The sequence below is a fragment of the Electrophorus electricus genome, chromosome 2 (assembly GCF_013358815.1).
Source record: "Electrophorus electricus isolate fEleEle1 chromosome 2, fEleEle1.pri, whole genome shotgun sequence".
In the NCBI taxonomy this organism is placed as follows: Eukaryota; Metazoa; Chordata; class Actinopteri; order Gymnotiformes; family Gymnotidae; genus Electrophorus; species Electrophorus electricus.
In genome coordinates, this window is record NC_049536.1 from 1,551,543 (window position 1) to 1,567,448 (window position 15,906).

Genomic DNA, 15,906 nt, shown 5'->3' on the forward strand with positions numbered 1-15,906 from the left:
GCGAAGCAAACAGTGCTGACTGAACTTACCTGCTGACTGTTCAGATGGCAGCGCTTGAACAACATAGGCAGGAAATCAGGGAGGTTCTATTGATGGTGCAGACCCTCAGCCAATATTTTAACCGCCTGGCCTTGAGCCCCAAGGGACGAACTACCTCCCCCGCCAGTCCTTCTGCACCTGAAGGGGTAAGAGTCTTAATTGCCTCCTCAGAGGCATATGGAGGAGATCCGGAAACCTGCGAGGGATCCTCGGTGCAGTGCAAACTGTTTTTCGCTTATCAGCTGCAGTTATCTGATTGTGCCAAAGCATCGTATATCATCTCCAGGCTCACGGGTAAGGCTTGTGTCTGGGGAGCAGCTCTGGTTACTAACAACTCGCCATTACTGAACGATTACACGGGTTTCATGGGAGATATAAGAGCTGTGCCAAGGGAGGTTCTGGGGACAAAGGCTGCTACGTTTAATCAGGGATTAAGATCAGCGGCGGAGTATGCTATGGAATTCCAGACTCTGGCAGCGGGGACATGGTGGAACGAGCCCGTGCAGATTGATACTTTTGTACATGGGTTAAGGGCAGAACGACAGGCTGAACCAGCTGGCAAGCAGGAGGCTAGCACGTTGAACAAGGTGGTTCACCTCGCCATAACGTACGACCACCCCCTATAGAAAAAACATCAGTGTATACAACAGAATTCCCAACTACGCAAGGTAACCGGACCCGCCAGGCCGACCGATAACCCGGAGGAGCCCATGCAGCTGAATGCAGCAGGGGTACAGCCCAAAAGGGGAGATCAACGGAGAGGTACCAACTTAGTGAGTTGTTCCCCATCTCGCTCCATGTTTAAACTGTTGGGAGAGGTGTCATATAAATCTGCCCTAGTTGACTCGGGGGCTGCGGGTAATGTCATGGACTGGGGCTTTGCTAAGAGACTGGGGCTCAAGGCAATCGCTTTACCCTCTTTGCTAAGCATACAAGCCCTGGATGGGGGCCTGGTAGGCTCTGGCTACATCACGCATGTCACTCCCCATGGCCTCCTCATCTCCCAAGATGGACACTAGGAGCGTATCGCCTTTTTCCTCCTTCCATCCCTCTCCCACTATCACATTAGGTCTGCCATGGCTGAGGACTCACAACCCGCAGGTGATGTGGAGGGAGAACTGAATCCTGCAGTGGGTGCCCTCATGCAGCCGGAAGTGCTTCGCGAACAAGGCGATATCGCTACAAATGACTTCGATAGTGAGCCCCAGAGCCAATAGACCAATCTCCATTCCCCAGGAGTATGAGGACTTGGTGCAGGTCTTTAGTCCCATGAAGGCTGCACAGCTTCTGCCCCATTAGGACTGGGACTGAGCTATAACCTTCAAGGAGGGAGCAATACCCCCCAGGTGCAGAATCTATCCCCTCTTCCAGGAGGAGGAATGGGCAATGGACCAGTACATCACCGAGGCTCTGGAACAAGGGTACATCCGCCCCTCTACCTCTCCAGCCTCAGCCGGAGTCTTCTTTGTAAAGAAGACGGATGGGGGCCTAAGACCCTCCGTGGACTACTGGGGTCTCAGCAAACTGTTGGTGCAGTACCTGTATCCCCTCCCCCTGGTTCCAGCAGCATTGGAACAACTGAGAGGAGCCAGGTTTTTCACTAAACTAGATCTGCGTAGTGCCTATAACTGGGTTAAGGAGGGTGACGAGTGGAATACAGCTTTCAGCATGTCTACTGGCCATTATGAATATCTGGTCTTGCTGTACAGGCTGACCATGGCTACGTCGATATTCCAGGCCTACATTAAACCAGGGATAGGTAGTGGAGTTGGGACAGATGCCAGATGGGGAAAAGGAGTGGGACTGGAGACCTGGTCAGAACAGGAGGCACAGAGACAGGAGAGGAGAGGAGAGGAGAGGAGAGGAGAGGAGAAACATGGAGATTGGTCACAGTAGCAAGGACAGAGTTCAGTATTTTTATCATAACAGAAACAAGTACAGGAACAAAATACACAGTGGGCATGGTTACAGGTTCTGGGATGGGAAAGGGAACACTAATCCCACAAGGCAGGGTAACAGGATGTACAATTTTCACACTTGACACTTGACACTTGAACAGGAACAAGAACAAAACCAGGAACAGGAGTAGGCAACACAGGAACTGAAGCAACAGAAGCAGACAAGTGGGCAGTAATGGGGGCTGGTGCAGCTGCCTCAGGGGGCAGAGGAGGTACAGAAGAGGCACCAGGCATAAATACGGGATTTGTATGGGTCCGGGAGGCTGACGGAGAGGACTTAAGGATCACTGTGAGGTGTGACCGAAAGAGTTCCAAGTGTCTCAAGAGGCACACCTGTAGCAGCTATTAGGGGCAGAGGGGAGTCTTGAAGAGCAACCATGACTACAGGCCTGGCACGAGGCATGGGGACATATGGAGTGGCTTCTTCCACTCCAGGAACAGGAACTGACGGGTCCGGGGCATCCAGAGGTGCGGCTGCGATGTTCAGCGGTGGTGGGTTCTAGTGCACAGCTACAGCAATGGATTTGACCCAGGAAACAGGAATAGGTTGAGTGACATCTTGGGTGGTGAGAACAGGCCAGATGGACTCCACTAGGCAGGGAACAGGAACAGGACTGGTCGCATCCAATATGCTGGGAACAGGAACCGGATCAGGATGGGCAGCATCTCTCGCACCAGAGGTAGGGACCGACAGGGCAACAACCTCTGCACTGCAGACAGGGGCCAGCAGAGCAGTGTCCTCTACACTGGGAAAAGAGCCTGACTGGGGGTCCAGCAGTGTAACAACCATGGCCCACAGCTGTTCTGAGAGTTTCAAGAGTGCAGCTGAGGTGGTCAATGGCAGGTTCAGGAGGTCCGGAGACGCGGCTACGGCATTCAGCGTCAGGTCTGGGAGGTCCAGAAGTGGAGCTATGTAGGTCAGGGGGGTCTAGGGAGTCCGGAGTGATCAGCAGAGGCAGGTCCGACAGGGGAACAGGCCTGAGTGATTAAAAGAGTCCATTTTACCAGGTCTTCATTGAAAACTGAAATGTAATTAAAGGGTTCCATATTGAACAGAGTGTCTAATATACTGTATGAATGTGATCATCTTTACTCCCATGACATTAGGAAGATCATTTCCATAGAGAGAGGCCACTTTGCATGTGCAGCACCTGCTTCAGTGCTCTAGGAGTGTTTATAGTCCTGTGAGTTTAACACTTCATGACTGAGAGCTGCCTGCCCCAGAAACTTCACCCACAGCAACCATGACTTTGATCCCCATCTTCATCTGCACACTGGCCCTCTGGACTCAAGGTAACTCACTGCTTTATATTGAACAACTGATCCAGGTAATGTCAGTCTGTGATCATTTTTCTAAAATATCACATCACCATATCTGAGTAATAAATGAATCTGTATTAAATTACCGTGATGTTTTGGTCTATTATTTTCAGGTTCTAGAGGTCAGGTGACTGTGACTCAGACTAGGGAATAGGACAAACAGCGTACATACTGGAAATGGAACAGGATCAGGCCGGGCAGCTTCTCTCATGCCAGGAACAGGAACAGACTGGGTGGCTTACGGGATAGCCACAGGTACTGGTGGGGTGACCCTGGAGAAACACACAGACACAGAACCCTCTCCATGGCTCTAAAGGCTCATGCCAGCGATAGGGAGCTCTTAAGTGCGCTCTTGGACAGTTGCACTTATGTGCACACTGAGTGCCTAGCCATGGATTGTCTATGCATTCACTCCTACTCACTGTTAGATACTGCAGCCTTTCTGTCTTCAGGCACCCAATGCAAGATCTCTATATGTTTAATGTAAATAAACGTCTTGCACCGTTGAAGAGGTTTGTGTGTCCTGCCCTGCACCCAGTGCCACTCAGGCCAGCAGCATTTTGGACACATATACACCTTCGAAACCAGACTAGGACTAGAAAACTGGAATAGACATTCATTGCTCATTTAAAAAAAAATTTTTTTTTCTTTCTCTCAATACTTATTCTGGTCTATATTGTTTATATTATTGCTATTGTAGTGTCCGTTGTCAGCCAGAGGAGGATGCCCCCCTACCCCCTTTGAGTCTTCGTTCCTCTCAAGGTACTTGACCTTGTCCGCTTCATTTGGTCACAGATTTTCATCAACATCACACTGAATGTAATCTGGTAGGTCGATATCTGAAATGACAGCCAGGAATTTCAGCAGTACATGTACTGCAGCAATAGTGGAAATATCTTTTCCCTTTATACATGAACATTTCAATGGAAGCATCAATAGTATAGATAGTATTGACTGTTGTATTTACAGTATAGTAACAAGGCTGCAAGCAAAAAACTAAATATAGGGAATTATCTTTCTGCTAAAATCAGAATAATCTGTTTTATGTATTTCAAGAGCATATTTTCAATTGTCAAAATGCAACATATTTCCATCCACTGTGATCAGAACAGAGGTAGGACTTCTCAAACACACCCATGGATCCAGAAAGTGTTTATATGTGCCATAAGGACCTGATGTCCTAACTGAGAGCAGGAGTCAGGACTCAGTGGAGATGCAGTGCTGAGAACTCACTGGTGATGACATGTCCTTAACAAGGACAATAATTCTGTCTGGTTTGTAAATGTTCTGGTTAGAGTGATTAAAGAGTCCATTTTGCCAGGTCTTCATTGAAAACTGAAATGTAATTAAAGGGTTCCATATTGAACAGAGTGTCTAATAAACTGTATGAATGTGATCATCTTTACTCCCATGACATTAGGAAGATCATTTCCATAGAGAGAGGCCACTTTGCATGTGCAGCACCTGCTTCAGTGCTCTAGGAGTGTTTATAGTCCTGTGAGTTTAACACTTCATGACTGAGAGCTGCCTGCCCCAGAAACTTCACCCACAGCAACCATGACTTTGATCCCCATCTTCATCTGCACACTGGCCCTCTGGACTCAAGGTAACTCACTGCTTTATATTGAACAACTGATCCAGGTAATGTCAGTCTGTGATCATTTTTCTAAAATATCACATCACCATATCTGAGTAATAAATGAATCTGTATTAAATTACCGTGATGTTTTGGTCTATTATTTTCAGGTTCTAGAGGTCAGGTGACTGTGACTCAGACTCCTGCAGTGAAATCTGCTCTTCCAGGAGACACAGTCACCATCAGCTGTAGAATCAGTCCTGCACCCACAGACTGTTCCCCACCTTGTGTATCCTGGTACCTGCAGAAAATTGGAGAAACTCATAAACCCCTGATCCACTGGACTAACAGGAGAGCATCAGGTATTCCAGATCATTTCAGTGGTAGTGGATCTGGATCTGACTTCACTTTGACCATCAGTGGAGTCCAGACTGAAGATACAGGAGATTACTACTGTCAGAGTGCACATGAGATCAGTGGTAGCTGGGTGTTCACACAGTGTTAGAGAGTCGTACAAAAACCTCCCTCAGTCAGACTGCACAGAGACTGCACTGCTGCAGCTGGGACCTACTGCAGGTGCTGAAGGGGAGGATGTGATACAGCACAATGACACACTCTGTGGATGAGAGGAATCATACTATAGCAAGCTACTATGGTTAGCAGTTCACACCACCTTTATGTTTTTTTCTATTCCCAGTATACCTCTGCTTGTCCCAGTATAGCTTTGCTTGTTCCCAGTATACTCCATCTGCTTGTGTTCCACTGAGACAATAAGAACTCCATTATTACACAGAGAACAATAATATAACACACCAAGCTGATTTAACTTAACTGATTTAAGTATCACCCACAGAGGGCGCTATTGTCTTACCATATACCTGACTACATATGCAAAAGCACTTGTGCTTCTTGCCTTTTTAAACCAAATCTTCCACATGGGACTGAGAACCTACTGGATCTCTGTCCAACCCTTACCAATCCTCAAACCTCTCACCGTGTGTGGAGATGTGTCCAGCTTAGACACAACACCAGTAGAATCCCCTCCAACACTAAAGCGGTGTACAGAGCAACCTTCACAACAGTCTTCGTAGCCACGGTTACACCACATCTGTAAGGCTTTTGAACAGAGATGGAGTCAAATGCATTATAGATATACAGTTTAATGAGGTTCTTAGGAAGTTCTTGGGAAGATCTGTCATCACCTATATAGACAACATCTTGATCTATTCCTCCTTCTGGAACCAACATGTACAAGATGTACGGACCGCGCTCCGAACCCTGTTACAGAACAAATTATACTGCAAGGCAGAGAAGTGTGAGTTCCACCACAAAGAGGTGGACTTCCTGGGCTATGTCATCCAAGAAGGGAACGTAAGCATGCAACCAGGCAAAGTGCAAGCAGTAACGGCCTGACCCAGACCTCTCACACACAAGGCTCTCCAATGCTTTCTGGGCTTCGCCAACTTCTACCAGAGGTTCATCAGGTCCTTCAGTTCACTAGCAAGGCCCCTCACTGACCAGCTCCGGGGTCTGGCCCAAAGGATCAAGTGGACTCCCGATGTAGAGAAAGCCTTCGAGGAACTAAGGAACACTTTCTCAACAGCTCCAGTGTTAAGACAGCTCAACCCAGAGAGACCTTTTGTGGTGGAGGTGGATGCCTCCAACATAGAATTGGGTGCTGTGCTGTCTCAGCATACAGGAGAGAGAAGGGGTCTGAGGCCTATTGCATACTTCTCCTGGAGTCTAGCAGAGCGGAACTATGGCATTGGAGACAGGGAACTGTTGTTGAGGAGTGGAGGCACTGGCCCGAGGGAGCGTGACACCCATTTACTGTATATACCTACCACAAAAACCTGGAATACCTCCAGACCACCAAGAGATTGAATGCTAGACAAGCCAGGTGGTCAATTTTGTATTCCCGGCTCCAGTTCCAGGTCAGCTATAGGCCTGGGGAGAAGAACACTTGAGCGGACTCACTCTCCCAGAAACACCATGTGGAGGCACTGTCGACAAGCTAGGAGCCTGTTCTCTCTCCCTCTTGCTTCTTGGGTTCTCTGGAGTGGGAGCTGGACCGACATATAAAGACAACCAACCCACATCCACAATGCCCACCCAATCGCCTCTATGTGCCACCGAGACATCGAGGATCCCTCATTACATGGGCACACACTTCTTTGGGGACAGAACACCCTAGTACCACTCACACCATGCAACTTATCGGGGCAAGATATTGGTGGCCGGCGATGAATGAGGAGATAGTGAGATATGTGGCCTGCGCTGACTGCAATAAGACACTATGCATTACTGCAGTGGGGAAGCTACTATCACTGCCAACGACCCTCCAACCATGGTCCCACCATCCTAAGTGTAGTGGACCAGGTCTCCAAAATGTTATATTTTGTTCCTTTGGCAGCCCTGCCTACCGCACTTGAAACAGCAGACATATTGTTCTGCCAGGTGTTCAGACAGTTTGGCCTACCTGAGGACATCGTGTCAGACTGAGTGTAGAAAGAACTGTTAGGTAAACTCCACATCACAGTCAGCTTAATATCAGGCTACCACCCTCAAGCTAATGGGCAGGTAGAGCAGGTGAACCAGGAACTAGGTAAGTTCTACTGTCAACACCATCCAGAGACATGGAGCATGTTCCTCCTGTGGGCAGAGTATGCGCAGAACTCGCTGCCTAACACGGGAACTGGCTTCACCCCATTTGAATATGTTTTATCAACCACCTCTCAGGGCAAGGTATGAGGGCCCTTACACTATCACTGACAAAATCAACGAGGTGATCTACAGGGTCAGCCTAACGGGGGACAGTAGGGCATCCCAGGCCATTCATGTGTCGGCTCTGAAGCCCGTGACTGAGGGGACCCTTGCCGAGGAGGAACACCCCTCGGGTGACCCGCCTCTACCTCTGGAAATGGAAGAGGGCCCGGCGTATATAGTAAGGACCCTGCTGGACTCCCGGAGAAGAGGGAGGGGACTACAATATCTGGTGGACTGGAAGGGGTACAGCCTGGAAGAGCGCAGTTGGGTTCTGGCCTGCCAGATTTTGGACCCCAACCTCATTACCTCCTTCCACAGGTGGTACCCTCTGAAGCCTACCTCGAGTGGGCAGGGCCGGCTGTGTTCCAGGAGCTTGGTGGGGTCTTTGGGGGAGGTTCTGTCATGGTAGGCCGGTGCCCTACTAGGACGGACATGCCCAATTCCAACAAGGACCGTACCACTAACATACGCCGTTCACAATCATCTGTCTTTTGACCAGGGACACCTGATCATAATCACGTCATTATATATTCCTGCAGGTTCAGAGAGACCTTCAGTGCCCGTCAGTGCAAACGCTGTCCACAGGAGTACTCATCTTGGAGTTATTTTGTGTGATTATAGAGAATTTATGGAAAATAAAGAACAAGTATGTTCTACATTGCCTCTTGCTTCCTCTGTGCCGCCTATGTTACAAGTATAACAGAACCAGACATCAAACAAAAATGATCAGCCAAACACTGAAGCAAACACAGGGATTAAATACACAGGTTAACTAGAACTAAACAAAACACTGAGACAAACACAGGGATTAAATACACAGGTTAACTAGAACTAAACAAAACACTGAGACAAACACAGGGATTAAATACACAGGTTAACTAGAACTAAACAAAACACTGAGACAAACACAGGGAATTAAATACACAGGTTAACTAGAACTAAACAAAACACTGAGACAAACACAGGGATTAAATACACAGGTTAACTAGAACTAAACAAAACACTGAGACAAACACAGGAATTAAATACACAGGTTAACTAGAACTAAACAAAACACTGAGACAAACACAGGAATTAAATACACAGGTTAACTAGAACTAAACAAAACACTGAGACAAACACAGGGATTAAATACACAGGTTAACTAGAACTAAACAAAACACTGAGACAAACACAGGGATTAAATACACAGGTTAACTAGAACTAAACAAAACACTGAGACAAACACAGGAATTAAATACACAGGTTAACTAGAACTAAACAAAACACTGAGACAAACACAGGAATTAAATACACAGGTTAACTAGAACTAAACAAAACACTGAGACAAACACAGGAATTAAATACACAGGTTAACTAGAACTAAACAAAACACTGAGACAAACACAGGGATTAAATACACAGGTTAACAAGAACTAAACAAAACACTGAGACAAACACAGGGATTAAATACACAGGTTAACTAGAACTAAACAAAACACTGAGACAAACACAGGAATTAAATACACAGGTTAACTAGAACTAAACAAAACACTGAGACAAACACAGGGATTAAATACACAGGTTAACTAGAACTAAACAAAACACTGAGACAAACACAGGAATTAAATACACAGGTTAACTAGAACTAAACAAAACACTGAGACAAACACAGGAATTAAATAGACAGGTTAACTAGAACTAAACAAAACACTGAGACAAACACAGGGATTAAATACTCAGGTTAACAAGAACTAAACAAAACTGGTGAAGCTAAAGAGGATCAGAGAATTTAACAAAATCAAGGAAGTAAATCAAAACAAAGACATGAGACAGAAACCATAGAAACCAGGACACCTTTGTGTTTTACATAAATGAATGTTCGTCCGTGTCAAGAGAGTCTGTGCATCCTGCTCCACACCCTTCAGCACTTGGGCCACGTTACAGCTCTGTGGTAAGATGAAGCTGAAGCTTAGCTCAGTTTGATCTGTTCTATTGGACAGACCCTGTGACATCGTGGGTTTGCCAGCTGGAACAATGATCAAAAACAATGTTCAAGCACAATTGAATAAACTGAAACGAACCCAACACATACCCTTTATTTTCTATTATGTATATTACAGTCTAATGAGCTTTGACAAATAGATTACAAATATTTAAAAAATGTTTGGTTTTCTGTTGTTAATGTTATGGATAACTAAATAGACACATAATATCACCTAAACAAAAACATATTTAGTTTATTAATTTTAGTAAAATGCAGCTTTATCTATTACTATATTCATAGGAAAGGCTAGAATGTACTAGGCATAGTTAGCTGTATATAGTAGTTTAAGATCACGTTTAGACCTTTGGGCCTCTCTGTCTATGAATAAATGTGGTAGTAAATACAAGGAGACCTGGCTGTTCATTCTCCCAATGCACAGACCTCAGATGACAGAGAACACACTAATTTATAGAAATGATCTTCTACTGTGTATCACAGACTGATCTACAATAAGCAAAATAAATATGTAGTTGCCATTGCTCACTCAAAACTAAACACAGAGAAGCTTACCTCTGTTTTAGTTACATGATCAGCAGTCTTTTGTTATGAGGTATTTATTGTTTCTACTTGTTGGTTTCTGTTGTGCAATGTGACCTGTGCTATTTCTGTGCAATACATTGTAGAACAAATAGTAAACACAGAAGAATATAAAAAGAAAACTCTTTATAATTGGCCAGATTTGGGTAAGAATCTGATGTGTTTTGTAAATCTGCATTTTTATTCAGTTCTCTGCACATTTGGAGATCACTGGCTCTGAGAAGATGAGCAATGTGTGAGACAACTGCAGTTCCTCCCTCAGTACAGCTGGCTCTTCATCTGGCTCTGGGCTGATTGGAGATCAGTGGATTGGGTGAGTTCGGGAGTGTCTCTCTGATGAGCTTCACCTGGGTCTCATTAGCTCTGTTCTGGGAGCTGTCCAGGGTTCTGACGCACATTGAGTTCCATGTTGCTGAAACAGATGTTATGACCCAGTCTAAGTAGGGTCAGTGACAGAAATGATTAAATGAAGAATTAAATGACAACAATCAAACAATAAACAAAAACACACTGGCCACATCAAAGATGGACATGCAGCTATCAAGTGCCCTCTTTCGTGACAGTAAAAACACGCCTGTTTCCCAAGGACTTCACTGGTTTTCTGTGGGATTACTGGACTGTCTTTGCAACCAGATACACTGATCCTGGATCAGCATGTGTAATTGGATAATATGTTTGACCCACTGAAGTCTCAGGGCATTGTCTCTGTTTTTGCATATTTTCTTAAATTCAATTTAAAGCTTCTTAATTATACTTACATTTACTTATATTTGAACAAAAAATTGTATTTTCAATTTATGACACTTTTACTTATCAAGATCCTAATACAATGACTCTCAGATCAGGGTAGTGCACCTAATACAATGACTCCGCAATCTGGACGTTCAGATCAGTGTAGTGTTTTATCAAGAACCAGTGCAGGGTAGTCTCACATTGTTCAGTGCATCTTAATGTTTGTTTGTTTACAGTGTCACTCTCTGTGAATGTTGTTTTTGTTGATTCTTTGATTTCATATTTGTTTGTACTAAAGATGCTGCCAAACAAAAACAAGGCAGTAAATAAGCATTTTATTGTATCATTATTTGGTTATTTACCAGAAATTAAGTAAATTTAACAGGACTGTTCAGCTAGAACTCTTTAATTAGTCCTCTTACGTTTGTCAGCATTGATAATTGACTTTGTAAAATTATATTGACACGTCCAAAAAAACAAAAATAAAAAATTTATTTTACATAATTTTTTTAAACATCTTAATTACAGATATGTTTTGATAATACCAATTAAGACAAACTGTAACATTCGAAAAACGAACAAACGGGAAAAATATATATATTAATTTATTTTTTAATGCCTAGATATTTTCCTGCATATTTTGAAATGTATTAATTCTATCCGTTATTACTCTTTTGAAAAAGGCTTTCTAAAGTGCAGAGAGAGCGGCTTCTTTAGTGCAGGAGGTTTTTGCACGACCACTGAACGAGTTTGTGTCACTGTGGTTGACTTTTGGTGGCGGCACAAAACTCTCAATTGGACGTAAGTAACTTTCACTGCTTTTACAAAAGTTGTTATTTTCTGAAATCACAATCGATATGTTTGATGATAATTCAGACTTAAAAACTTTGCGATTGCATTTATTGTGATTTACGGAGCAACAACTACTACGATGTAATTTATCTAATAATAGAATGTATGTGTGTGTTTTATTTTATTATTTTAAAAATCAAAAAATATTTTGGGTAAGTCCTTTATGAGTTTTCTAAAGCATTAATGTCGAAGCTCCATATTAAGCGGTAAATAGTGGAGAGAGCGGCGTGTTTAGATCAGGAGGTTTTTGGACGGACAGTAAAGGAGATTGTAGCTCTGTGGGGGACTTTGGGTGGCGGAACAAAACTATCAGTTGGACGTAAGTAAACTTTAACTTTTCTTCACTATTAATCACAAATTATGTAACGTTGTATGCACGGTGGTTTTGTAAACTACCCAGTACTCTTTTATAGACTAATTGTGACTTTCTTAAGAATCTTCCTATATCATAACCGCTGCTATGTCCTTATAGACCTTTTAATTTATACCGATGGAGAGTTTCTTAATTGTCGTTCAGTAGTAAAAACATACATGTTTCAGAAATATCTCTCCACAAGCCTTCATCTGCATGCTGGGCTTATTTTAAAAGGCAGAAAAATCGGTGCCTGACTGGAACTTATCGGTGCAGTTCACTTTTACCACAATACTCGCATACTGAAGGATCAAAACCTTGTATGTCTTTAGATAAATTATCTTGAATTGGATGTTGCATTAAATGTTGTGTTTGTAGTATACAAAAATATGAAAAATATCTCCTAAAACACATTTTTGTAACCAATTGATATGATTCTACAGAGTCTACATATATCTAACGCATAAACAATAACGATATAAGTCTGAAATAGTTTAAAGGGATCATCGAATTCACTTTACACGCACACTTCGCAACTCAAAACTCTCAGTTGGATGTAAATAACGTTTTCTCCGTATTCAAATTAGCTTCTGTTTTTATTTTTATATATTTTTTCTAATTGTATATTGTATGTATGGAGCATATTTAATAATTTCTTTCATTACAAAAAAGAAAAGAAAAACAAGCGTCTTTGGGGTTGTATCGTTCACTAACTCTGAAGCTAAACTACGGCGCTGTAAAGAAAGGAGACGGCAGTGTGTTTAGAGCAGGTTTATGTACGGACCTTAAACGAAGTTAGTGTGGAGGACACTGGACGTAAGAAGAACTTCACTTTTTATTCCCAGTAAATCACAATTTTAAGTAGGTATTGTTTGTAATAAATGTCTCTTTATTAAAGCGCATTAAAGGTGAATTTATTAGCGCGTTTATCCTAACCGTTACAGTGGTGTTGCGAGCTTTTAGTGTAAATCGAACCTCATTATTAGCGTTTTTTTAGTAAAAGCATAAATGTTTCAGCAAAATCCCTCATCAAACCTTTATTTTGCCTATTGGGTTAATTTTCATTAGTATAAGTGTTTGTCCCTGACTGGAGGTTGTCGATGCAAAGCACTTTAACCGTCATACTCGCATACTGAACAATCACCGCCTGTTAAATATACTTCCATTTTAATCTATGTATGACTATACATTATATTAATTTAAATGGTTCATAAATTAAATATACTGTCCAGGGTTTTAATGCCAATGGAAAATTATATTGTTGATTTCATTTCTGATTTCAGTTCCACAAAAAGAGGAAGTGAAACACAACTGATTTTCCTGCTAACGGTTCCTGCCTGTCTGAGCTGTAGACCGTGTTGTGTCTCCTAGGTGACGCCCCGCCCACCCTCACGGTCCTGCCCCCCTCCACTGTACAGCTGCAGCAGGAGAAGGTCACACTCGTGTGTCTGGCCAACAAGGGCTTCCCCTCAGACTGGAAGCTGAGCTGGAAGGTAGCTGGTAGCAGCTGGAGCTCGGGGGTGAGCCAGAGCTCCGGGCTACTGCAGAAGGACGGCCTCTACAGCTGGAGCAGCACCCTGACCCTCCAGAAGGAGGAGTGGCTGAAGAAGACAGTGACCTGTGAGGCCACCAAGGACTCCCAGTCTCCTGTCACACAGACACTGAGTAGAGAGCAGTGTGCTGAGGCGTGAAACTCCCACATGTGTACTGAAGTGTTCTCCTCTCACTCATTAATGTGCTGTCTTTTAGATAGTCTGTGTTTATTACTCAAATGTTCCTCTGTTTATTGGTCAAAATGAAATAAAAAATGTGAACAAACAACATTATAGTCTTAATTGAAGATTCTTTGCCAACATTGCACAGAACAAGAAATGCCTTTAAAGTGCTAATTGTCTGTACTTCAGAGGTCCGTGTGTGTAATGAGTTATAGGATTAAACTTTGATAATGTTGCTATTTGACCACTCTTGCTAAAGTTTGTTAAGGAACCAGGAAATAAGATGACTCAACATAAGTTTCATTCACTAGAAACTGTAATGTGTAAGTCAGTGTATTTTTGGAACATCATGGAGTGGGTGCTAAAACATCTTTGGTCCTCTCCATATACCATAATATTATTATTGTTTGTAAATTTATGCCTGAAACTAACCGCATATCACTTTTTAACACACGCTGGGCTGTTTTAATAAAATATTGTTATGGGTCCCTTAGGAGGTAATAAAGTTGTTTTTTATTGCAAAAGAAAGTACAGGTTTTATATTAAAAAACAACCAACTTTTTATTAAAAACCCACAGTCCTAATATATTTTGCCAAAATATTTTATAATAGAAACTTTATGCTCCAGGCCTCTGGTATCTGTTTAAAATAAAGCTTCAAGCTAAATGTAATAAATGTAACAGTAAATAACTGCTTAATGTTTGGTATGTTTTATATTATTTGAGTCATACAGTGAATTTATGACACAGGCATGTCCTTCACACCAAAGCAAATGTTCTAGTGTGAGATAGAAGATTTTACTAAATGTTCTTTGGCTGGTGGCATTTAGTAAATTATAGTAAGATTATTAAACATTACCCTCTAAATATCTCTACTTTTACACCTTTGATTGTTGGTAATAAACATTTATAATGAACATGAACTGTATTTTTTGGTAGAAGTGTTTCACAGTGGCTGAGAATAATCAGATGAAGGCACAGACATGGTGATTAGTGCTTTAGTGTGTGCTTACATCACCTCTAAACAGGACAGAACCTCCTGAAGATGACTGACACTGCTTTAGCAGTCATGCTATTAGTAGAGATTTCTCTCCACTAATAACTACCTGCTCTATTATAAGAACAACTGCCCCAAGAGACCAAAGGCCTCAGTACTGCAGTGGTGTGACTGGTTTCTGATGCTCCACTGGGTGTGTGTAAATGTGCCTCTTTGGGGTCTTGATAAGCATTAGATAAATTCCATGTGTTGTTGTTATTGTTATAACTGTAGTATTTTGTCTTCACCTGCTCCAGCAGAAACAGAGAGATCAGCTGCTCAAAGAAAAGAGAGAAGGGAGATGTTTGGGAGCTTCTCCAGAATTCCTGGGCAGTTGTAGCTCATAGATTTGTATGTTGTGTGTGCAGACTGAGGGGGGTTTTTGTATGACTCTGTGTGAACACTCAGCTACCACTGAGGAAAAATTAACCCAGACACTAATAATCTCCAGCATCTTCAGTCTGGACCTCTCTGATGGTCAGAGTGAAGTCAGATCCAGATCTACTACCACTGAAACGAGCTGGAGTTCCTGACTGTAAGTTAGTAGCATCGTAGATCAGGAGTTTAGGAGCTTCTCCAGGTTTCTGCAAGTACCAGGCTAAAAAGTTATTATTATACACTGCAGGGTTTGTTCTACATCTGATGGTGACTGTGTCTCCTGGAAGAGCAGATTTCACTGCAGGAGTCTGAGTCACAGTCACCTGACACATGGATTCTGGGGGGAAAAACAAAACAAAACAAAGTAAATCCAAATTAAATCATATTTTATTTTCCATTTCTTATGTTGCTTATATCTGTTAATAGAAGGTTTAGAATATTTTATTAAACAAGACATGTTTTTTTTAGGTTATTCACCTCAAAAGCAAAGCATAAAATGATCTTTTACCTTGAGTCCAGAGGGCCAGTGTGCAGATGAAGATGGGGATCAAAGTCATGGTTGCTGTGGGTGAAGTTGCTGGGGCAGGCAGCTCTCAGTCATGAAGTGTTAAACTCACAGG

At 42.8% G+C, this 15,906-nt stretch overlaps 1 gene segment (V, D, J or C); it reads left to right on the top strand.

Moving 5' to 3' along the window:
• Positions 1 to 4,874: 4,874 nt before the first annotated feature.
• Positions 4,875 to 13,849, top strand: LOC113568149. The segment is given in 4 exon segments: positions 4,875 to 4,923; positions 5,064 to 5,369; positions 12,081 to 12,125; positions 13,530 to 13,849. Coding segments are annotated over 4 exon segments (720 nt in total).
• Positions 13,850 to 15,906: the final 2,057 nt, after the last annotated feature.